Source organism: Tiliqua scincoides, chromosome 12 (genome assembly GCF_035046505.1).
Source record: "Tiliqua scincoides isolate rTilSci1 chromosome 12, rTilSci1.hap2, whole genome shotgun sequence".
Taxonomy (NCBI): domain Eukaryota; kingdom Metazoa; phylum Chordata; class Lepidosauria; order Squamata; family Scincidae; genus Tiliqua; species Tiliqua scincoides.
The window spans coordinates 13,877,675-13,902,732 of NC_089832.1; the positions used below are offsets into that span (position 1 = coordinate 13,877,675).

Genomic DNA, 25,058 nt, shown 5'->3' on the forward strand with positions numbered 1-25,058 from the left:
TTATTGTTTGTTTTGGGGAGGCAGGAGGGACTGGCAAGGAGGCTTGGACAGCCCGGGAAATCTGGTGCAAACCCCAGATTGATTTGGGTCCAACAAAGGGGGTTGGATCCATATTTCCAAGCAGGGGGCATTTGGAATTTCATGCTCCTCACCCTTGCACAATCACAAATATGTGGGTGCAACAAGGCAGGTTATACATTTGCTAGCGGCACCTGTCCAAAAAAAGGATCTCAATAGCTGTCAGGGCCTGTCAGTGTATTTCCCACTTTACTATTAGGAAAACTGGTGGGTAGCTCATCATGAGGCTTGATGCTGGCCATTACACAGTATTGGCCCTTGAAATGCTAATTGTCAAGTCCGAGTTTGCAAAGACAGAAGCAAATGAGATATCATTATCTCCAGCCTTCACTAGGAGTGCGCTACAAGGTCAAAGTCATCTGGAAAGAGCAATTCTTTGATAAGAGCTGCCAATTGCTCCTTTGGCTCATAAATACACACAGAGAGAGATTATGACATTTGCATGAGCAGAATCTCAACTTCACACCGTATGTGTTTCATAAAGTATTAAGGCATTTCGTTCTTTTATTTCATTCATTCTATTAAGGTATTACATTCATTAAGGTATGATACATAATGTATTTCATAAGCCACATCACGTTGATGCGGCTGCGGGAGAAGAAGCTTGAGCACCAGCTGCCAGCAACTGGTGGTCCCTTAGCCCGATGAGACCTTCCCCAAAGAGCCCCCCCAAGCCCCCCCAAGCCAATCCCATAGGGAAAAGAATGGCAGCATTAATGACAATAGGGTCTGGAGGCAGCAGCAGTAGGGCATCAAGAGTCAGCAGATCCCATTTCCTCATCATTTTGCCTTCCAACAAATAGACAGTCCAATCCTAACTGGGCTACCCAGACCACAACACAGTGGGGAAGAAATGGCTGCCACTGTGTTCTGTGTGAACAAAGAGACAGCTGGAGGTCTCTTGGAGCTAAGGGGACATTTGTTCCCTTACCTCATTTTGAGCCCCAGCAGTCTCTATGGGTCTACCCAGAACTGCGGCAGCTAAATCACTGGCGTAGAACTGAGTTGTGCCATATAGAGCTTTCAGACCTGGGATGGGGATTAGGATGCGGTAGGGGCTTCCTCTGTCATCCCACCCCCTTCCAGACCTGAGCTGCCCCTCCCCAGCCCAAAACACTCCTCCCTGCCCCTGTTCTGCCCTGCTCCCGTCTCCCCACTGCCCTGGTCAGCTGGCACCACTCCAACAACAGCGCAGGCCTTTCGACTTATGTTACTGGCCTCCATGCTGGTACAATGTGCCTTATGGCACATTTGTGACACCACATGTGCCTGCTTCGCCATGGGGAGCCAGTTTAGGATTGGTTTGCTGATTACTGATAGGGAAACTGAGTTCTAATTCACATCAGGGTAGTGAACCTCTGCAAGGCTGTTTCATCCACGAATCTGATTGAGGCAATTGCCTCGAGGGACAAACTAGCAGAGGGAGTGCATGTATCAGTGTACATTTAGCACTCCATTCCTCCCTTCCTTTGTGAATCCAGAGAGTGAGAAGAGTGGAAGAGAAAGTGTATAGAGCAGTGGTTCCCAAACTGGTGGGTCACGATCCACCATGGGAAGCAGGCTGGGAAGCAGCTGTGTCTGCCCCTTTAAGAGGCAGGGGAAAAGCAGTGACATGATCCCCAGGATCATGCCACTGCTGGGGTGGAAGGGGCTATTTGACTGCCCCTCAGAGGTCAGTACTGCATCTCTCTGAGGTCTGTGCCCTAGATGGCTGCCTAAGGATAGCACCTGCCCTGTTTGTACGTATCACTTTTTGCCAAAGAGTGCGTGTAAGTTTTGGCAGTCACTCTCTGGATTTTGGCCTTTGTCTTCAGAACTATTGGAGAAAGCAATACAAAAACACAAAACTATATTCAAAGGAAGACGAATCCACTCTGGACCCATTTTCCGCTCAATTGGCTCATCTCTCATTTTTCCTCGAACGTCTGCTTTTAACTCATCAGACGAGGCAATAACTATACTTCTTAGATATTTTTTGGCACGTTATAGTTCATCTTTTGTGGGAAGAGAAATTTGCGAGAGATGTTCTTTTTCTTGGATACGTGGGGGGAAGGAAGGGAAATACACCTCCAAAGAGAAGCTTTAGGAAAGAAGCTTTTTTTATAGGCCAGACCTTTAGCATTTCACTGAAGACCTTTACCTGGGAAGAATTCTAACAAGCTTGTGAAGTAGCTGTGTAAAGGGGAAACATAACTTTTCAAAGGAAGCCAGAGGGGTCTAGGCGTCATTACAAAGTTTAAGGCAGAACACGCCAAAATACAAATTGGACCGTTTTTCCAAAGGCAACACATTCTCTTTCTGTTTTTAACTCGATACACTGAATATTCTGGGAGAGGAGTACAGCTTTTTTCACCTTAATATCCATCTCCAATGTATTATTCACACATACAACTGGCTGCACTTTGCGCTCCCCCTTCCACAAGGGGGCACACGTTCTACAGTGGCTGTACAGAGTTAGTTTCTTTGGGAGGGAAGCACACTACAGGCTCAGGGCCCAAACCTATCCAACTTCTCAGTGCCATTGCAACCGCAATGCAGCCTTGAGGAAAGGGAACAAATGTTCCCTTACCTGGAGGAGGCCTCCATGATTCCTCCCCCCCCCCCCCGCAGGATGAGCGCATGCCCCATAGCTGCACTGGTGCTGGAAAATTGGATAGGATTTGGCCCTCAGGGCATTTTTGTGGTCTTGGGTTTCCAAATACACAAGTACAGCAGAATGAAGCAAATAGAGCAACTTGGTAGTGCCGAGTCCTAAAACGGCAGTCCCCCAGAAGCAACTGCACATCTTTAGCAGTCCCCTACTGCTGCTTCTTGCCAGCCAGCTCCTAAGTCTCAAAATGTTGTGTCTCCCCCATGCTCAATCTCCTTAATCACAAGTCTACCTCCACCAACACTCTAGCTCTTGTTTTTTCACTGTCAACAGAAGCTCAGAGTACCAACTCAGGGTTAATTGTGCTGATAAAGCCTGGTCATTTTCTCATTCTAAAGATCAGTAAACACCCCAACAGAATTGATCAGTAGTAGCAGTAAAATCCCCAAGCACCATCATGAATCCATAAGTGTCCGGGGCAGACCAGGATATCCATCCCTGCCAAGTATAGATATCATGATGAGCTTCAAGTCCACCCTTACCATGCTCAGATCACTACCACCTCATTCTACAGAGAACACCAAATCCAACACACATCCTATAAATGCTTGGGAACAGGCACCACTTGAGACAGACTTATTCTTGCCTAGGTAGCCACAAAATTCTAAGTGACTGGCATCCGTTGGCGGAAGAGACTTGGCATGAATGTCAGAGTCCCCCAGCACCATCCCAGTCAGTGACACTGCTGGACAGCCGAGTGGTTGTTACAACAACAGACTCCCAACCATCTTTCACACACCCACCAAGACAGAATTCGGTTAGAGCTGGATAGCGTGCCTGGCCAGGGGGATGAAGTCACAAGTGATCATCACAACCAGACTTTCAGATCATGGTTGTCACTGTGAAATCAAACCTGTAGGACCAAGCTGGGGGTGATTAACCACTCCCATCACACCCAGCCACATTTCTTTTGATGCAAGAGTTTAGGTTAAAGTAAATAGCATTTCTTATTTCATAAGATATATATTTTTATGGCTATGGGATCTTGAAAGGTGGACATGACCTGGACCTCGGAGGATCTGTTGCTTTAAGACACAGAGATGAAAAGCACTACACCAATTAAAATAGAACTTTTAAATCCAAGCACTCTCTATCCACTTACTTTAGACAGGAAAGCAGAGAAAGATAACCTGGAAGACTATCCCATGGAAACCAGGTCCACTTACCAAAGCACAGAGCAAATCCACTGCTTCCAGAATGAGCTCTTGGTGGCCAATCCGAGTGACTCCCAGCTCTTCAAGCTCCTGATGAGTGATGTGCAACAACTGTTCTCCATTGATCTTTTCCCTCTCAAAGTTCTTTATGTATTGTTGCAGGCAGTCATCGAGGCCTGGATTAAAGACAGCAACAGGAAAGATGCACGATCAGAAGTTTTTCAAACAAGGAATGAAGCCAGGCTGGCTCGATACGTCTTCAGTTCACTTTTGGAACAAGAATTCTTTCATCTCAATGCAACTTTAAAGGCTACATTCTTTAAGAAAACAATAAGGAACATCATTTTCTGCATTGTGTAACAGAACATATATTTTCTATTGAACCCATCTGAAATTAACCCATTTCTGCCCAGCTCACAGGTGTACACATTTGATCCCTGTTGCATATATGCAACATTGGGCAGAAATGGCTTTAAGCAGTGTGTATCAAGGCAAGGGCACCCCAGAAATTATTCTCCTGACTTTCCTAAGGTGTGATGTGTTGCTGACTACACTTGAGAGATACAGTGCGCGATCCTAACCAACTTTCCAGCTCTGCCAATGTGGCGCACACTGCCTCCGCACACAGTGGGGAGGCAGTCAAGGGGCCTCCTCAAAGTAAGGGCATATTTGTTACCTTACCTTGGGTTTGCGTTGTGGCAAGATCAGTGCTGGAAAGTTGGTTAGGATTGCGCCCATGGACACAGATGCTGCAGTCAGTGGCTTTTCAATAATGGTTTGCTAACACATAGACTTCCAAGACCTCCAAGGTCTTAGTCCAGTTTCATTTGAATGATTTTGGGTGTCCTTAAAATCAGTCACCTTCTCCCTGCAAGATTCCAACAGGCACTAGCAGAGGAATTTGGTAGTGTCCAGGCACTTTACTCTGTGCCCCGCCTGCACAGATTGGGAGAGAAGGAAAGGACTCCCTCAAGAGACTGACAGAGTGGGACTACCAGATTAAAACACCAAGGTTAATGATTTAATACTCTGAAGTCAGAAGTGAGTTCTATTTGGCTTTAAAAAACAAACAAACAAGTAAACAAAAACATCCCCATCCCATATGGAAAAGTCCTGCCTGTTCTGGTCAGGGACCCCCCAAATTGTCTGTTTCTTTCACTCCTTCTTTGGTGTGTCACAAAGAAGTGCCTTTGTGTGAATGCAGAGGCACTCCCTTTTCATTCATCACCATCCCTGGTGAATCATTGAGCCAAACAGTGCGCTCAATTATTGCATGATTTCATTTCTTTCTATTCTTGGATCTAAGCTACTGTACATCTCTCTGTCAGCAACTTTTTCTCTCCCTCTAAGCAGGAGTGTGTGGATTTCATTCCCTTGCAAGTTCGTCACAACCCCATTTCCAAGGCCAGACTCTCTCTCTCTCTCTCTCTCTCTCACACACACACACACACACACACACACACACACACACACACCAATTGCCATGTCAGATGGATATAAATACAAACAGATCAGCCAGAAATATAATGACAGGGCAGGTCCATCCATAAGGCCAACTGAAGAAGTTGCCTCAGGCAGCAGCCATAGCTGCCCATTCAGCACTCCCCTCTCCCCTGCAGAGGAAGGCAGGCAAGCAGGCAAACCATATGCTTTTCTCCAAAAAGAAAATAAAAGAGAGAATTTGGAAGGAAGGAACTTGGGGTACAATGTCAACAGAAGAAAAAAAAGGAGGGAAGGTAACAGGGGTACTGTTTGCTCTGATTCAGGTAGCAAAATGTCATGGACGAGCACAGCTTGGCAAGCACTAAACCACTTGGCTTTTAAGGCAAACTTCTTGTTATCTTTCTGACCTACATCCTCAGAGCTTATTATTTTGAAAGGGGGGGGGGAATGAGAATGCTTATTCCTGTGTCCTGCTGAGATGGCCTTTGAGAGAATCCTCTAGAACAGTGGCTCCCAATTTTTTTTTTCCACTTGCGAACCCCCTTGCACCCTATTTCCAAAAATTGCACCCCTCATATTAGCAAAATGTTTGTAATTAATATAGTTGGTGTTTCAAATTTATATGTTTTTAACTACTGATTCATTTCTGATGGGACATGAATTGATGACCAAAAACTAGCAGTTGGTAGGGCTTTCACAGCCAGCTATCTGCCTTCCTTCCTGCCTTGCCAGCCCCACAAGGCATTCTAATACAGACCTGCCTTTTCCCACCATTTTTCAATTATTTTTTGAGTCCTGGCAAGCACCCTACATACTGACACACACCCCAGGTCAGGAATCACTGCTCTAGAACAGTGTTTCTCAATGTTTCTCCTCCACTGTATCACTTCACATGATCCACTTATTCAAAGTGCCACCAGAAGTAATTGGTAATGACATCATCACCAGTTACTTCTGGGTTGGGAGGCCAGATGCAACACAAAAAACACCAGTAAGAGGCCCAGGGTGGATGGGAGGGCTTTTTCGAGTGCAGAAAAGCATGCTTTGGAGTTCTGCCCAAGTCTTCTACCACTGTCTGTTGTGTTGTATTCCTGATCTTGCTGCCAGGCAGCAGGGGTCTGAGGGTTGCATGGGTACCACCAGACACTACCACAATTACCCTATCACTGGTGGCACCCATACCACTGGTTGAGAAACACCGCTCTAGAAGGACAATTTAAACCGAAATCAGTGTGTTCCAATCTGCAGCCTTGTTTATTGGCCAGTAAATATAATTTATCCTCTCTCTTGTGCATTTTTTAAAAGATTTTTGTTTTCTTTTTGCTATTTCAGATTCTCAGTTTACTTCACAAGGCTCTCTTGCGGTGCAGCAGCACAGAAGGGAGCGGCCTGCTGTGCCAACGAAGCCCTTGCAGGATCACGCATCACTTCTATAATTACCGTTTTCTTTAACGATGATCTGACACGGGCTGTGTATCACACTCATCATGCTGGTGGGTTTATGGAGGAAAATAACTCCAGCATGCCATCACAATGAAATAATCTCTTCCTGTTTTCTTCCATTACTGAAAATTAGGATATTGAAAGAAAAAAGGGGGGGGAATGTTTACTGCTCTTCCTCCCCCCTGAAAATGTAGGCTATGTGCAATGCCATAAGTTGTGATAGAAGAGTTTTGCAGGGACATGTTCCATAATTATTGGAATGCTCAAGACCCTGCTGTCAGAACGAAGCTTTAAAGTCAGCTGAGGAAGAGGGGAAGGTAGTGCAGGGACAAGGAAAGGTGAATCTTAGTCAGGAGGGGGGTGGAAGAACAATAACTGGAACCTTTCAAGATGGCAGCTCTTATATACAGCAGGGAGATGGGGGGGATCCTGTTCCTGTTCACCTGAGCATAGCGTTTCTTCTTGCTGGTGTCTACCTTGCGCTTCTTTCTTAGACTGTCAGCCCCTTTGGGTGAAGGAACCATCTTCTCATTTGTTCTGTTAAATAAGCCACTTAGAGAATGTCTTCCTTAGAAAGCAGTATGTATGTATCTGCAATAAGATTGACAGTTTGCCAAAAATGACACTGTTTTACCAGGTTTTTGCTTCTTTGCCATCTGTCTACCTGAGAAAGGTTATTCGCATTTCAGGGCCATTGTTGGTTTCTTCTCCCGAGGATGCCAACTGAAGTTATTCCTGGAGATTCTTTCTCCCCTCCAACTGGATGCAATGCCAAAAATTCTTGATTGCCTATAAAAGTCTCCAGGTTTGCTTTCAGCAATAATCTGAGACTAATGTGAGTCCTGGAGATGCCAGGCCAAGGCAAAAGGATCAACTCTACCCTGGTACAAGGCTGTTTCCCTATTTTCAAATGTTGGCAGTTTTGATATTACTAAGTCCCATCTCAGATATCTCATGTTTGGGGAGTGAGGCATCCACTCTGGCAAACCTGAATAAATAAATTATCTCTCCTCCCCGCACGGAGCTAGCAAGCCTACACTTCAAATCCATTCATGGCTGAAAATCTTGACACCATGTAAACTCCCCCACCCCCATTTTTTATAAAGCACAGGTTTATTGAATGCAAGAGGAAGCAGAAAAATCAGGATTGGCGGGGGGGGGGGGGAAACCTTGCTGGGCAGCTGTCAAAGTCTCAAGGTCCTGAGAAGGCTCACTGCTGATCCAAGAACACCACTGTGCCTATTGCAAGTATAGAGTTCAGGGTACACCTGGTCTACCTAGTTATTTTAAAGGATGGGTCCAACTCACTTAGGTATTATCTTAGGGCAGCCATTTTTAACCACTGTGCCATGGCACACTGGTGTGCCACGAATGGTCTGCAGGTGTGCTGCGGGAGTTTGGGGGAGGGTCATTTATTAGTAGAGCCATTGGGGGATGTGAGCCCTCTGCCCACAGTACAGTGTGCCTTGACAATTGTCAACAGACCGATAGTGTGCCTTGACAATTTTAGTGCCTTGACAGTGTGCCGTGAGATGAAAAAGGTTGAAAACCACTGTCTTAGGGTTTCAGAACATTTAATTTCAGTTTGTTAACCTACTTTGCATTTTTACGTGGTTTCATTTTGAACGACTTCTGCCATCTTTTCAAACTCCAAAAGTGGGATACAGGCATACCTTGCTAATGTGGTGGGTGGGTTAGGTCCCAGACCAGCCCCTTAAAGGGAATCACAGGTCTTTTTTCACTTGTAAATATTGCCAGAATACAATGCTGAGACACAAGCAGAACAAATGTTGTAAACAGACTGAGAATGGGCACCAAAATGGTGCCCAGCTGAGTCACTCAACTTGGCTCGGACTTAGCTGACATGCATATCACCGCTGTAAGACAAGGCAATTGTCGAAAACATTAAAAATGAATGTAATTGGAAAGTGCCACATTACCAAAGCACCACAAAGTGAAGTGCTACTATATATAAACTTGGGGACAAAATCAGTACATTAAAAACAATACACACCTATGTCTATTCAGAAGTAAGTCCCACTGTGTTCAGTAGGGTGAATTCCCAGTGTGCATATGAATGCAATCTAAGGTCTGCACACTTACCTGAAAGTAAGTCCTTTTGAACCTAGTGAGACTTACTTGTGAGTAAACACATAGGATTGTGCTTTTTAGTCATCGACTATTTGTTCCACTAACCAGTGGTCCTGATCAAAATTGGTTTTCTAGGTTGCTTGGAATTGCAAATCCCTCATTTCAACAACTGACCCATGAAGCTCTTATGACAGCCGCTGCCATCTCCACAAATTACTCTTGCGGAAAACATTGATCCTAGCTAGAGCTGAGTGTGCGAGCAACAGGAACATAAAAGAGGAAGAGAGATGAAAAACCACAGTGGTTCTATGCAAAATACATTCAACAGAATTTTTCCCCCAAAATCTCATTCTGTGCATCTGCCTCACTCTGGGATGCACTGAAACAAGCGTGCCATGCTCTGATAAGGAAATTCCATGTAGCTGGTTGATCTAAATATGCCTCTACGCCTGGTACATCTATTATGGAAAAGCAAAATCTGCTGTTTTTATGACTCAGGCTGCTCTTTTATAGTTCCCCAGGGCATGGTTTTCAGAAGACATTTACTTAATGGTTCCAAGCAGTATGGCAGCTGACAATGGAAGGAGCAGAGAAAATCACTGATGGAGAACCTGGCTGTCTTGTAATGTCATGGTACACACAAAAGAAACCATGGCTGACCAGCTCCCCACGGGAGACAATTTATGGTGGCAAACAATTGCAGCCCATATTTTCAATGAGGCTGACTTACAGTAGTTAGACCCATTGCAGGTGGAGATATGTCAGTGAGAAGGAGCAAGGAAGACCCTCTCTGACCATACCACACTCCTTCCCTAGCTGAGTATTGGTCCCAGTGCATGGTCTTAAGACAGATGCTACAACCACCTTGCCAACTCTAAACTGACGCAGTTCTCATCATTGCCTTTGTGGACGACCAATTGAGATTCTCAGGCTAAGAATGCCATGAAAGCAAGCTTGAGTTCCATGATGAAAGAAATAAATGTAACACAAATACAAATATTTAAATAAATACATTTTGTATGATGTGAGAGATGGATGGTATAAACTGGGCATTCTCAATTTTTTTAAACCTTTGCCAGAGACTAGGAAAAGTCCAAAGTTTTTGACTGGCAAAAAATTTAATAGAATGATGCCATTAAAAATGACAAAACCATTGTCGACGAGTAACAAAGTTTTGCTTACATATTCAGGCGTAAAATACAGGGTGGATTAGGCTTTTGTCCAGCCCTGCCCTCCTAGTTTTCTTGGGGTTTCATTATTTAACCATTTTACTTGCATTAGGTCAGTGTTTTTCAACCAGTGGTGTGGGTACCACCCATGTCTTGAGGGGGTGTCTGATGGTACTCATAGGACCCCCTGGACAACTGCCACCCAGCAGCAAGACAGGAACGCAATGCAACAGACAGAGGTAGGAGGCTTGGCTCAGCGGGCAGAGCTCCAAAGCATGCTCTTCCACGCTGAATAAAGCCCTCTCATACACCCTGAGCCTCTTACTGATGTTTGTCACCTCTCATCTGGCCTCCCAACCCAAGTAACTGGTGATAATGTCATCACCAGTTACTTTCGGTGGTACTTCGAATAGGTGGACCATGTGAAGAGGTACAGCAGAGGACAAACCTTGAGAAACACTGCATTAGGTGAACAGAAGACCAAAATATTTCAAAAGTTAAATATGAGATTTTTTTTAAACCGAGTGTAATGCTGAATGATGGTTTATGAGCAATTACTAGCATTCATTTCTATTCTTAAAATAATAATAAGTAGTTTTGCGTAAATAGTTATGCTATGCATCCACACAAGTCCTGCCCCCCCCCACCTCAAAATAGCTTGCAGGGCTATCCTCTTTATATTATAATTCCACTTCTGCTCTTTTGTCAGCTGGTTTGGAAGGGATGAAAAGCATTCTAACCATCAGCTGGAAGGGGAATGCAAAGCAGTCAGTATTCAGATGATTTGACTCAACTTGAAATATCAAAAGAATCACCAGAAAGAGAACTATTTTCAAGGCACCTGATTCCTCCAAAAGAAACACCATCATCTTCAACCATCATTCAACAGCAACTTTTCCTCCAAGCACCTGCAAGCTCGGAGGAAAGGCAGGTGGTGATTCTCCAGCCTTCCTTTGGTGGAGAACCACAAGGCAAGTCCAGCAACACCTGCTATGCAATAGGTAAAAATCTTTTAAGAGATGATTCCATTACCTACTGCTGTCTGAAATCTCCATTTTAAAATGCCACTTGTTTTTAATTGATATTTAGTGTTGCTGCTTTTCATTGTTTAACAAGGAAAACAAGTAGAATGTTTTTAAAGCAAGGAATACGCAGATAACTGTGTGAGATGGCCCTTTAGGTCATAAGAACATAAGAACAGCCCCGCTGGATCAGGCCATAGGCCCATCTAGTCCAGCTTCCTGTATCTCACAGTGGCCCACCATATGCCCCAGGGAGCACACCAGATAACAAGAGACCTCATCCTGGTGCCCTCCCTTGCATCTGGCATTCTGACATAGCCCATTTCTAAAATCAGGAGGTTGTACATGCACATCATGGCTTGTAACCCGTAATGGATTTTTCCTCCAGAAACTTGTCCAATTCCCTTTTAAAGGCGTCCAGGTCAGACGCCATCACCACATCCTGTGGAAGGAGTTCCACATCTGAGGGGGATCTCCTTCAAGTGCCACGTCATCTGAGGGGGCTCCAGGTTCCAGGTCATCTGAGAGGGATCTCCTTCAAGTGCCACATCTATCCCAAGTGAGAAGGGTGGCAGTTCAGGGGCAAGCTTTCTCTGCAGTGGTGCCACAATTTCAGAATTCCCTTCCAGGGGAATTAAGAACTACTCCCTCCCTCAAGGCTTTTTGGTGAGGGCTCAAAACATCTTGTTTCACCTGGTTGATGGGTGCATGTTTGCCTTTTGTACCTCTGCAAAAATGCTGTGGTTCGACTACTTCCCTGGTTTATTTTGTCATGTTCCCCCCCCCCACCGTGGCTCAATGATGGTTTTTTGCTTTGCTTTAATGTTTTTATATTTTAGAGTTTAATGTTAAAATGAATGTTTTGGTGCTTTGGTTTGATTTTTTTTTTTTTACATATTGTTTGTTGTGATACATTGCACATGATGGAGCTTTGTAAGCCACCTTTGGCATTTACTTCAGCAGAGGAAAGGTAGGACATAAATTTTTTAGATAAATAAACTGTAGATGACAGATTCATAAAATTATTAGATATATCTTGCTGGTGACTTGGTCATCTATTTTCCTTCCACGTTAAGGATACATTCTCTCATACCTACTGTAAATTTTCTTTAATTTTACATTTTGCTTTACTCCTCCTAAACAAGGAGGTGGCAAGCTGCCTGCTTCACCAGCAACAGAGATGTCAGAAGACGTCCCAGGTTGGCTTCAGCTTTTATGTTACAGGAACTCCCACAGGAAAGGATTCACGTGACAAGAGAGCAGCCAAGAAAGTTATTCAGCTATCAGAATGAGAGCTTGATGTTCCTGCTTTCCATTTTGACTTCTAAAAAGAGAAGGTGAGAATCCTGGATTCTCTATATATCTAAAAGTTTATATCTAAAAGTTTATATCTAAAAGTTATTTATATCTAAAAGTTGCTCAGATACACCATCCCCTGTAAGTGGTCCATGCCAATGTGCAGACCCCTTTACTTAATATAAAGCAGCTTGGGGCATCTCCTGGCAATGAAATCAAATGTCATTACCAACTTCTGGTTCAGCATAGCTCAGAGCTACATGGAGCTTCAAGCTGTGTAGCCTGGGGGAAAAACGCTCAGATTCTTGATAAAATAAGTATCAGAAGAACTGTTATGGAAGGCCAGCCCAAGTTCTCCAAGTATCCAAGATGATGCACCAAATCTTCCCCTTAACCTGAAATGTCCCACCTGCTGCTCCACTTCCATTTCTCACCCCTGGAGATGAAAAGGAAGAGAGGAATGGAGCCTATAAGAAAGTGTGGAGGAGAGCAGTACGGTGGGGTAGGTTGTCTCATTCTGTCTCTTCCACACTTCTGTTAGTTCCTCTCTTTCTTTTAAACTCATAGAATTGTAGAGTTAGAAGGGACCTGTTGAAAGGAATCCACAAGGTCATCTAGTCCAATTCCCTGCCAGTAGCAGGAAACCTTCTTACAGCATCTCTAGCAGATGCCTATCGAGCCTCTGCTTGAAGATCTCCAGTGAGGGAGACTCCACCACCTCCCAAGGCAATCTGTTCCACTGCCAAACCACCCTGACCATCCTGAATATTTTCTTGGTGTCCAGTCAAAATCTTATCTCGTGCAGTTTGTACCCATTTGATTTAGTTCTACTCTCAGAGGCAGCTGAAAACAAACTTGGTTCTTCTTCCATCTGACAGCGGTTCAGGTATAAGAAGAGTGCTATCATATCCCCTTTCAGCCTTCTCCAGGCTAAACATACAGGTTTCCCTCAACCTTTCTTCATAGAGCTTGTTCTTCAGACCTCTGATCATCCTTGCTGCTCTTATCTGAGCCTGCTCCAGTTTGGCTTCGTCTTTCTTAAAGTGAGGTGCCCAGAATTGGACACAGTACTCCCGGTGAGGTCTGACCAACACAGAACAAAGTGGAACCACTACTTCTTGCGACTTGGAAGCTGTAGTTCTCTGCTGATGCAGGCTACAATTGTGTTTACCTTATTTGCAGTTGCATCATACAGGGTGCATTACACCCTGGAACTGCAACTCCAGGAATGGATAAAGAAGAATTAGTGATAGTGTTAGGGCAAGAGGAGGCCACAGTTTGCACGCTAGCTCCGGTACCAGAAGGTCATGGGCAGCCCTGGCTGTAAGGAAAAGTAGTGAGGATGCATGCAAAATGAGCATCCCCACCTCGTATGCCCATGCTGATTATCTGAAATGCTCCAAAATCCAAAACTTTTGGTCTGTTTGCCATTGTCTAACAGCTGAGATAACAGGTATTCAGATGATGCAGATTACCCTTGCCAAAAAAGCTTATTTTTTTCACTGTATTATTGGTATGTCATTTTATAACTGTCAAATACTTATGTGTAAGTAAGATTTGGGTTGCATCCCCAAGATACAACCCTTCTGTATTTGCAAATATTTCAAAATTTTTTAAAAAAAAAGATCCGAAATACTTCTGGTCCCAAGTATTTCAGATAAGGGATACTCAATCTGTGGCAATATTCAGTTTTTGGATCTACAAGGTGTCTCAAACTCAGGAAGCTCACATGCAGCTCCAGGAAGCCAGGTGTGTAGATGAATCACTCAACAATTCACTATGCACAAACACCTTCTCACTATGAATTATTAGGACCCTAATGGAGCAGCTTAGTGAATCTTTCAGCCTCATCTCTCACTTTAGGAACCAACCATTAGACAGCAAATTTCCATAAATCAGCAAACTGACTGTTATCTCTGAGGGCTTAATAGATTAGGAAAGCTGGAACAATGGAAGCCAAAGATAGTATAAGTAATAGGTAGTGAGAGTCAGGATTATCAGAAACTGAATTTTGTATTTATACTGTTTTGCAAAGCAGACACATGACTGCACAAAATTCATAGCCTGCCAAAGCTTTAAACACGGCACCCTTAAGAAGGGCATCTCGTACAGCTATCTTGCCTTGCAATCCTAAACATGCATTCCTAGGAGTAAGCTCTATTGAATACAAAGAGACTTACTGCAAGTACACATGCATAGAATTGCACAATAGACCACTTCCTTATTCTGAGTCAGACCATTGGTTCATTTAGGTCAACAGTATATGCCAATTAGCAGCAGACCTCCATGGTTCAGCGAGGGGCATCTCCCATCCCTACCAGGAGATTGCCAAGAATTAAACCTGGAACCTTCTGCAGAATAAGCAGGTGCTCTACCACTGACCTGTCACCTTTCCATGATGGAACTTGATGACTCATACAAAGAATCAAATCCAAACTGACTTAGTTTCAGTATGGGTGCTCCATCGTAGGCACTCTGATCATGCACCAGTACTTTTTACATTATTCCTAATCTCCATAAAGGAGGAAAGGAGCATATCTGTGGATTTGCAATGAATTTCATAACACCGCAAGTCAGAGCAATGCAAAAAGATCAAGAGCTATTTTCAAAAACATTTCACATGCAGAAATTACCAGTGTCCTTAGACAAAAGGTTGTGCTATTCCTTTCACAGACTTGTCCATAACAGGAAGAAGACGACCTTCTCCACAGAACTCCAGCTGACTCAGAACAGAGCTTTACACTTGCAGGCATGAAAACGAACTTGGGATTCTTGCCTGTGATCCTGTCAGCAGGATGCTTTGAATTACATCTGTCTGCAACCAAAACACTTTTGCAATTTTTTTTTTATTCATTGCTTATGTTCCCTACAGAATATGAAAAGCCTCCTGTGGTCTCAAAGATGCTGCCTGAATCCCATCATCTCCTGGAAGGATCACAGGAGGTGCATCACAGAACTCCTCAGTCTAGAGTCAGTAATTATCACAGTGGTGTTTTTGTGACAGTCATTACGACGTGGTTCATACCAACATTCAATGTACAGTTGCGATGCATCACCTACATCATGTGGAGGTCCAGTTAGGAATGAGCTGAATAATCTTTCAGATAGATTCAAAACACCAATATCCATGAAATGAGATCCCATGCTTTGTCAATTCTGTTTTTGCATTTGCAATTTTAAGGGATACTCTCACATCATCAGAACACTTCTAAAAAAAATCTTTGGGAACTATACAGATACAAGACACAGCTACTCTGAAGTGATGAATACAATCTTCTCCTCTGACAATTAGGCAAAGAAGCATCTTTTAAAGCATGGTGTTTCTTATATTTAACAGGAGACGACAACAGTTCCTATTCATCCTTATTCATCCCAGGAGAATGTCCTTTTGTAGTTACTGGTTCTTCTGTCTTTTCTTGAAGATTTGATCCCTTGGAACCAATCTTTTCTATTCCTTTTGCTACATAAATTGCTTTGTAAACTTCTTTCATGAGCTGATACACCAAAATTATTATTAGGAATGTATATAACTGCATGACCCCAAATTGGAAAGGAAGAGGAGCAGAAGAGGAGAGGTCAGTGCTCTAGCCCACCACTTTCCTCTCCTCCACACTTCCATTCTATTCCCATCTTCCTTACTGAATCCAGCAAACAGGAAGAGGTGGAGTGGTGGCTGGCTGGCTGGCTACCTGAAAGGAAAGAATGGCATATAGACACTGGAAGATCTTGGGTTGACCCTACTATTGATCATGAGAGGAGGGGTCTAGACTAAAGCCAGTCCATCGATGAGGCCAACTGAAGTGGTCCCTCCAGGCAGCAGACTGGAAGGGGACAGTCATCTCTGTTCACCTACTTGCCTCCACGGCTCCTCCTCCTCCTTTCATTCCCTGGATTGGAAAAGGGAGGAAGAAGGGATTTGGAGGGGAGGGGGTTGCTGAGCAAGAATACTGGAGAGTGGGAGGAGCAACAGTTGGCACATCAAGAAAAGGGGGGCAGCATTTGGCATGCTGTCTTGGGCATAGTCTTGGACCAGCCCTGGTCTAGACAAGTGCACACACAGACCCCAGTGCAAATGGAACTCTGAGTGTAAGGAGATGGAGGCACAGAGCCCAATCAATCAACCCTCCATGTGTTCAGATATACTTCATGAATGTCTCAGAATTTTTTCTTCCATGAAAAGGAAAATTTCCTGGAAGATTTCACCCAGAGCAAGTTTCCACTTCCTGACTTCAGCTGTATTTGAATAGTGTGTGTGTGTGTGTGTGTGTGTGTGTGTGTGTGTGTGTGTGTGTGTGTGTGTGTGTGTGAGAGAGAGAGAGAGAGAGAGAGAGAGAGAGAGAGAGAGAGAGCACAACTAAACACTTTTTTCCTATTTTGCTCTGTGGAAAAACACAGCATGTACCGCTCTCAGTCTCAAAATTCATTAACAGCTAACAGGATTTTGTGCAAAATGCACTAAAAGCCCAAACACAAACCATTTGAGCCCCAGAGGATGCCTGACCTGAAAAGCTGAGTGTGTGAAAATGTAAGATGTTCAGTGCAAAGTGTTTCTCAATCAAATCTCAAGCAGTCTTTCTCCGTATGCCCTTTTTCCCCCTCAAAGAATCCAGTGTAAAAAAAGTGTTTAAAGGGATCACTTCAGATAAAAAAATTATAAACTATCAGAAGACGGTAGCATATGAGTAGGATGTTTCCTGTTTTTCAGCTCCCCAACTCTGGGTAACATCACGTGAGATTTACTTCCCCTTCTCTGTAAGGAAATATGTTCTGCTATCTCCTATAGATGGCAAAGAAAAGAGACATTTGGGGGAAGCAGAATTTAGTATTCCAGCCTCCACAAGGAGTTATTCTTGTTGTTTTTAATGTATATTCCTGCCTTTCTGACTCTGAAGAGCCCCACTGGATCAGGCCAAAAGCCAATCTACAGCTTCCTGTATCTCACAGTAGCTCACCAAATGCTTCAGGAAGCACAAAAGACAGCAAGACACAACCTGCGTCCTGGTGCACTCCACTGCATCTGGCATATCCCCTGCATCTGGTAGTCTACTTCTAAAATCAGGAGCTTGCATGTACCTATCATGACTTGTAACCTGTGATGGAAATTTCCTCCATAAATTTGTCCAATCTCCCCTAAAAGGCAACTAGGTGAGATGCCATCACCACCTCCTGTGGCAAGGAGTTCCACAGACTGATTACACCCTGGGTAAAGAAATATTTTCTTTTGTCTGACCTAACTCTCCCCACTCTCAATTTTAGTGGATATCCCTTGGTTCTGGTGGTGATGATGTCATCACCCTGCTGTAGGAGAAAGCTTGGTTCCTTGCCCTCATTACATCCTTGGACAAAAACAAGCCCCTTTGGAACATTAAATGATTAGCAGGTTTTGGGGAAGGAATTACAGAAGCTACCCTGCGAAAGAAAATGACACCTTCTTTTACAGCAATTTCTAATTCTCCAATTAGCATCTCTCCCTGTGAACTGAAGCAAGTGTGAAATGGATTAGGTGCCGAGCGCACTCCGAGATTACTGGACACTCCAGACTTTTGGAAATTGTTAAAGCAGCAGCATTGCTTGGCTTAATTAATTACACCACAGACCCATGGCAAATTCACAAGCAGAAGCAAAGGCAAGGGGACACATGTCACTCATAGCACTTAATTCCACAGACCACAGCAGAATTTCACACCCAGCCGTCATCAAATAAGAGGATTTTAAAGCAGAGCAAGTTACAACTTCCCTCTTAATTATCTCAGGTTGGAAGCCTGCCAGTTTGACACTAAGAAAGCTACAAAAGCAGAGAAGCTGGCAATTGTCAGTATTTCAGCAAAGGATTGCCACATTTAATCAAACCAATGGTTAGAATAGAACACTGGTTCCCAACTGTATCCCTTGCAATTGTCCATTTAGAAAAATGCAGTTTCCCATCTTGATCCAGGAAGGCTTCCATTCTTGCTTCCAAGCCAAAGAAAACTTCACTTTTCTAGGAAGGAGTACCTTAGCTGACTCCAAAAGTAAATCTTGGAATGAAAATAAGGAATGTCGGAATTCTGTGTCAAATATCTTACACTCATTGCCACTATCAATAAGGCTTACAGTTGTAAATTATTAGCAAACTAACCAATACATAGAAAAATGAATATTTGCATTCACAAATATATCGGCTACAATAAACTGAAAACCAGTTTTTAAAAATCAGGTGTGGATTTTTTAGTGCTTTATAAAAGCTGATCAGTTTGGGTTGAAATTGGAATGGGTAGTATCCATAAAAATAATAAAATTCAATCAAACTTTGCACAAGCTGAAAGGGACTCTCATTCATGCAAGGCAATCTTCTCCGTCAATTTCAACCAATTCCCTTCTTCTGCTGCAGCTTCCCATACTCCATCTTACACTGTTCTGGGAGGTCAGCCTCAAGAGTGGATGGGAGTGTCACAAGGAACAGCAGTGTGGCGAAGAGCATTGGAAAGCCCCCCCGCCAAAGAATTTTCCATTGCTTTGACTAAAACCCTATGTTTTTACCTTCCTTCTTTTACACAAATGTAGTTTGTAAGTGTAATCATCACTGTTTCTGCACAGAGTTTATTTGTCCACTCAAATACTGACCAAGATTGATGGCATTTTCCTGTAACTGACACAGCAGGTTCTTGAAGCTAACCATTATCAAGGTAACCATCTCTCTCGGAGCACAGCAGCTCTGATCTTTGTGCATCTCAGGAGAAACACCAAAGCATCTAGTATAAATGTGACATTGATTATCTTTTTCCAGAAGTAACCCTCTTTTCAACATTCTTCATGCAATGAAATTCCTCCCCCCCCCCCGATTCTATCCAATTTGTCATATCATATGCCATTGATCTTCAGAGGTAATTTTTTTTCTCACAGACCCCTCACATTAAAATGTTGTCTCTCCAGTTTGTATTCATGGCCTCTAATGACTACACTTGTGCTGCCCTTTCTGTTCATGTACCAAGTAAACTGTCTGTCATTGTGACAGAATCCTTACAACCACCTTGTACTATAAGCCTTCTCTCAACTCAGATGGTGGGGAGCAGTCTGAGGTTACCTACTGATTGTATGGCAGAAGGTGCTAGGACTGCCTTGATTAGAGTTATTCATGGCTCAGTCTCTGCCATGTTATACAACCTCAGTCTCTGCCATGGTTCAGTCTCTGCCATGTTACACAAGTGCGTAAGTTCACATAAGTGCAAATGGACCTGCAGCCCAAGGCTGCAATGAGACTTACTTCTGCGTAGACATGCACAAGATTGTGCTTAATCACTGCTTGAATTAAAATTGGACCACATTGTCTTTTTGTTTAAGATTTATCCCAACCGCTCAATTACAACTTAATTGAAGTTTCACTGCAATTATTTCTTTCAGTCTCTGTTTCACCCAGAATTGGTCTTCCAACCTTATCCAATTTTGCTCTTATTGACTGTATGTCCCACAAAAGTCAATCCAAATTCACTGTCAAGAGAGCTTGAATGACAGTGCAGATTAAGACTGGGCATTTCCTATGCCAGCATCACCTGTGGGGCCTTAGCCTATGCTCAAAGAATGAACTTGGCCCTGCAGGTGGTGTGCTAGTCATAGTAGTGGAGGGTAACTGCACAGAGTGAGCATGTTTTACTGTCCCCCAATAGTTCTAAGCTGCTGGTGGTGTATAACTATTGATAGGCTTATCTTCATGGTTCCTTATAATAATATAAGGGGCCTTGGATGCAAGTGTGATCAGCCCAGAGGGGGTTGCCTAGACAAGTTGTCATCTCCTTCCCCATGACAATTTGGATCTCTCAGACTTGTCTCCCTGCCTTATCACATTTGGACCTGGAAGGAGATTGGCTCCCCAATAAGTGGGATGGAAATTGCAGCAATACTTCTGCTAATTAGGCTGGTGTGGCATCAGCCCAATAAGTAGGAAACTTAGTGTGATGGAGGGCTACAAGTGAGAGCCCAAACTCCACAACTGCCCCAAGGCCCAGCAAGATCCAACTATGGCACTGGTATTCTCAACCCATCTCCCCCCCCCCAATAGATCTAACTACATTAGAACAATTAAACAACAAGCGTAACAAGCAACACCTGTTTGAGATCATTATTCTTTCTGAACTGTAGCCCACCACTCTCCTTCCCTTCTGCGTTTATGTTGTTTCCTTCCTCCTCCTCCCCCCTACCCCCATAGAAATAGTTTGGCTTATTTTCTGAGTCAGTTTGATTCAGAATTCCCATTTAAAATATGGGGGGGGGGGAATCTAGATCTAGGCTCTACCACTTCAGATGGGAGGTAATGCAATGATTCCTGCTCTGACGTCAAACCCCAAAGAGAGAGGAATAGTCAGGTCAGAAGGACCAAACCCCAGTCTCAAGCCTTGTCATGAGCCTGCCCCCCAGGACAGACCTTGGAGCCAGACCCCAAGCCAGAGACCCTGAAGGTACTAGCTCCTACATGCAGAACCTCATACTTCCCTGAACCTGTTCATAGCCCTAGGAAACAACCAGGAGAAATTGCAACGAAGAAGAGGAATGTCAGATTCCAGGTCCAAATCCTGCCACCTCTAAATCTCTCTGCTTTACAGGCGGGGGAGAGGGGGAGAGGAGGGGGCAGTTGGGCCTCATTTTTTTTTTTCCTTTCAAAAACTTCATTCCTCCTCTAGCCAGCAAGTTGTTCCCTTAGAGCTCTCCAGGGTCCTGAAAGTCTGCAAAAGCAGCCAGGGTTTATCTTAGAAGGCAGGGCAAGGCTCAGCTCACAAGAGTGTTCTCTTCCACCTAGAAAACCAGGTGTCACGGAGATAGGATCTAACCAGAGGTTTCTTGCTCTGCCTGAGCCTACCTTGGTCCCTGTGATGGAATGCATTGTTGAACCTACATGAACAATGTACAAGCTAGAATTAATGGAAGGTAGTATGTTGTAATACAGGCAAACAATAGCAGCCACTTATGACAATATTTGCCTGTTCAAGCTTCTGAATTACTCAGCCTCGTTATGTCAAGTTTTAGATCAGAGTTAATTGCTTTCTATTGAATTTGGCACTTAGGTAAGTGTCAGAGTGTGCTGAACATTACTGGTTGGAAGAAGAAGAAAAAAGAAAAAGAGAAATATAGCTATTTTTAATCCTTCAATTCCACCCGCCATGTGGCTCTTGATAATGCTGAAACATTAACAAATCTATCACGCGCTGAATGACAACAAAACTAGGAACAAAAAACAATTAATCCCTTGCTGAGAGCAAATTTTCTTCTACAAAGCAAAACTACATCAAAAGCACCCAGTGTTCTAGGATATCTCCTCAGACTAGGTTGGAGAAGAGACTGATGTCATCTCCTGCTTGTCAAATATTTACATTCATAGGATCTCCATCAGTTAAACAACGTGTAGGAAGCCATCTGCCATAAGAGAAAGCTGCATTTGATAGGGCCCAGTGACATCAGTGAAGCTTGCAAGGATCTAGTTCAACATACGAATTGGCCCAGCTTGTAATGCTTGCCTCCATTACGAAGTGAGCTCATTTCCCACTAGAGATGCTGCAAGTGTTCTATCAAGGGAGCTCAAGAGATTTGTTGCCCCTGCTTGCACGTTTTGAGCAAAAATCAAGACAAGCACGAATGTGTTGGCCTATGTAATTGGCCTATGTAAACTGCAACCTATGCAACCGAATGGAATGCTCAAAAAGGTCCTCTATATTCAACTTTTTGTGTGCAGTCTATGCTTTAAAGGTGCAACATTCTGTAGATATAAAGACATTGCATTCTACATGGAATTACAAATCAAATAATATATAACATGATGGTATTATTTGAAAATACCAAGTTTTTAAAAATTTTGACCAGCAGTAGTGTCACCTCCCCCTGTGTATGTCACCTGGTGTGGTCCACAGTCCCCCCCCCCACACCCCCATAATGAGGCCACTGACCCTAGGAAAATGTAGTTAAGGAATTGCAGACTTGGAAAGGGTACACCAAATGTTCTGAAGACTATGTCTCCTTGCACCTGGGATGCTGCACAGCATGGTGTATAATTGAACACAAAATAACAACAACAACAACAACAACAAGTATTTATATACCGCCTTTCTTGGTCTTTATACAAGACTTTATTCAAGGCAGTTTACATAGGCAGGCTTATTTAAATCCCTTATTAAATAGGGATTTTTACAATTGAAAGAAGGTTCTTTCTTTCAAGAACCACTACATTCAGGTGTTTCATTCCGATCTGGCTTCACATTCTGGCCTCCATCCTCCCACGCTCAGAGCAGATGGAATTGCTCGGCTTCAGCTTGTCAGCTGCTTCAAGGTCAAACCCAGAATTGGGTTTGGACATGGGGGGGGGGGGGAGACTCCACTAAAGTATGCAATCCTTCAGGCAATCTTGTGCAGATCTCTCCTGAATTTACAAAGTTGTAATTCCAAAAACACGTCTAATATATGGATATACAATAACTAGGATTGCTACTTATGAGATTTTACATAAGTAACAATCCTAGTTATTATATGGTCATATGGTTGTTTTTATGGATGTTTTTTGTGAGCCACTTTTGGCATTTGCCTTGACAACGGGAAGATGGGATAGAAATGTTTCACATAAATTAACTCCTCATGTTTTATCAACAAACCAAATAAATCTGCATACACTTGCATGTGGAGATAAGAAGAAAAGGCTTTTTAAAATGATGCTCCCATCTGATGCTAACAGCAGAGCATAACTGGAATTTGAACAGGAACACAGCCAAGAGAGGTCACATCTGCTACTGATGTGCCACTCTTTGTTGTAGGCACATGGCATATGGGTTTGAGGAAAGAGGCACACTCCTAAGACAGCATCTGCACCATGCTCCACTTTTTTTTTTCCCCCTGGACTGCCACCAAAGGTTTTGATCCTCATAAAAGACTGAGCATGCAATTGCTGGCCACAGCAAAAATTATGCACTTAGCTCAACAAGCACCAATGATAAAATGATGGTTCCCTAGAGTCAGGAGATATATTAAACCTTACTATCCTAACATTTATTTATTGTCTGTAAGCAGATATGTGAAATAATCTCATATGAACAAAGGAGCAGACGTGGTTTGAAATGGGACTATAGCTCAGAGATAGAACACATACTTTGCATAAAGAGGGTTTGAGGTTCAGGTAGGAAAGACTCTGGACTGTTATGCTGAAGATCCACAGCCAATAGACAATACTGAGCCTAGATTGACCACTGGTCTTGCTCAGAAGAATGTTCACAAATCCGCCAGATGAAATGGAACCAGAAGGCCTTGCATGGTTACTAACCCAAGAAAAAGTACAAAACTAAATCCTTTACTTACTCACCCTAAACAAGAAAACAAATCCAAGAATCAACCCATATTTCCCATAATATATAACTTAATTCTGGGCTATATATATTTGCACACATCACTCTGTGCTTATCTGCATGCATCCTCTTCTGCCAGTTTTATAAATGGTGCTCATGACCACACAAAATCTCCAGGCTCAGCTTTACTAAACAGATTCAGAGAGCATGTCTATGCAAGAACACATACTTTAAAGATATTTTACAGGCAACATTTTGGGGAAGGCCCCATATCTATAAGCATAAGAACAATTAGGATACAGCCAAACTTCTATCTGGCTTTCTCCTTTGCCAGATGCTTCTAGGAAGCTCACAACAGAGCATCCAATTGTTCATCCTTACAATTGGAATTCAGTGGACCACCACCATTTCTGAACAGCTCTTAAGCATTCAAAGTCCATCCTTTCTTACATATGCAGATATGAATTACATTTTCTTTTCTCTAAACCAGAAGGGTGCAAGTGGATTCCTATCATCTGAGAACAAGGCTGATCCAAGACCTCCTGGTGTCTGAGGGGCACACTAAACACTGTTCCTCTTACGCAATAGCACACCAGTCTCTGTGGCTCTTCCTCACATTCCCTGAATTCAGAAAAGAGGGGGATGTAGAAATGGCAGAGTGCATAGCCCAGGGTGTCAGACTCATTTCATGTAGTGGGCCAAACAGCATTCATGGCACCTGCTAAGGACAGGAAGTATCATTAAGCAGATGATGGCCAGAAATAAGCACTTTGCTCTCACACAGAAACTCGTTAGCTGCAAATGACAGAAGAGAAAATGTGCAAATCTTGTTCATAATTTCAAGATATGAGAGAGCCCAGTTATCACACTGGAAGAGCCCAATTATCATGTGTGGCAGATAAATGGCTTCTGGGGGCTGCATCCAGTCCATGGGTCTTGTGTTTGACGCTCCTAGCCCACTAACCTCTTCACATTTCCAATTCTGCTCCATTTTTCTCTTCTTTTTCAAATCCAGGAAGCAGGGAGAGAGACAGAGGTGCCAAGCAAAGTGGTGGTGCATTTGGTGCACCACCTGGGAGATCCACAACAAATGTCAGCTGAGGCAACCACCTCAGTTGGCCTCAAGGATGGACCAGCCCTGTTTGACAGGAATGCACAGTGCACTATTTTTTACCTGCCCAGGGAAGTAGAGATCGCAAAAAACTTTAGTTGTTACATATTTTAAGGAAAGAGAAATTGCAGGTGGTTAAGCAATGATTCCATTGTTGTGCCCTCCAGCTCCTTTCAGCATCACAGCGGGGCAAGAAATATCTATGACATCTTTTTTCAAAACACCCATTTATATAACATAATGTGTTTGGTCCTGGAGAGTGACACTTTTCAAAGTCTTCTCAATAAAAACTGAAGTTTTTTTAAGG

The 25,058-nt window shown here is 43.4% G+C and overlaps 1 protein-coding gene across 1 annotated transcript in view; it reads right to left on the reverse strand.

Annotated features, from left to right (window-relative positions):
- LOC136663086 (connector enhancer of kinase suppressor of ras 2-like) overlaps positions 1 to 25,058 on the reverse strand; it is a 319,906-nt gene that overhangs the window by 209,338 nt on the left and 85,510 nt on the right. The window contains exon 2 of the mRNA XM_066640022.1: positions 3,895 to 4,058. Within this exon, the coding sequence (XP_066496119.1) occupies positions 3,895 to 4,058 (164 nt within the window). The remainder of the gene's footprint in view (positions 1 to 3,894; positions 4,059 to 25,058) is intronic.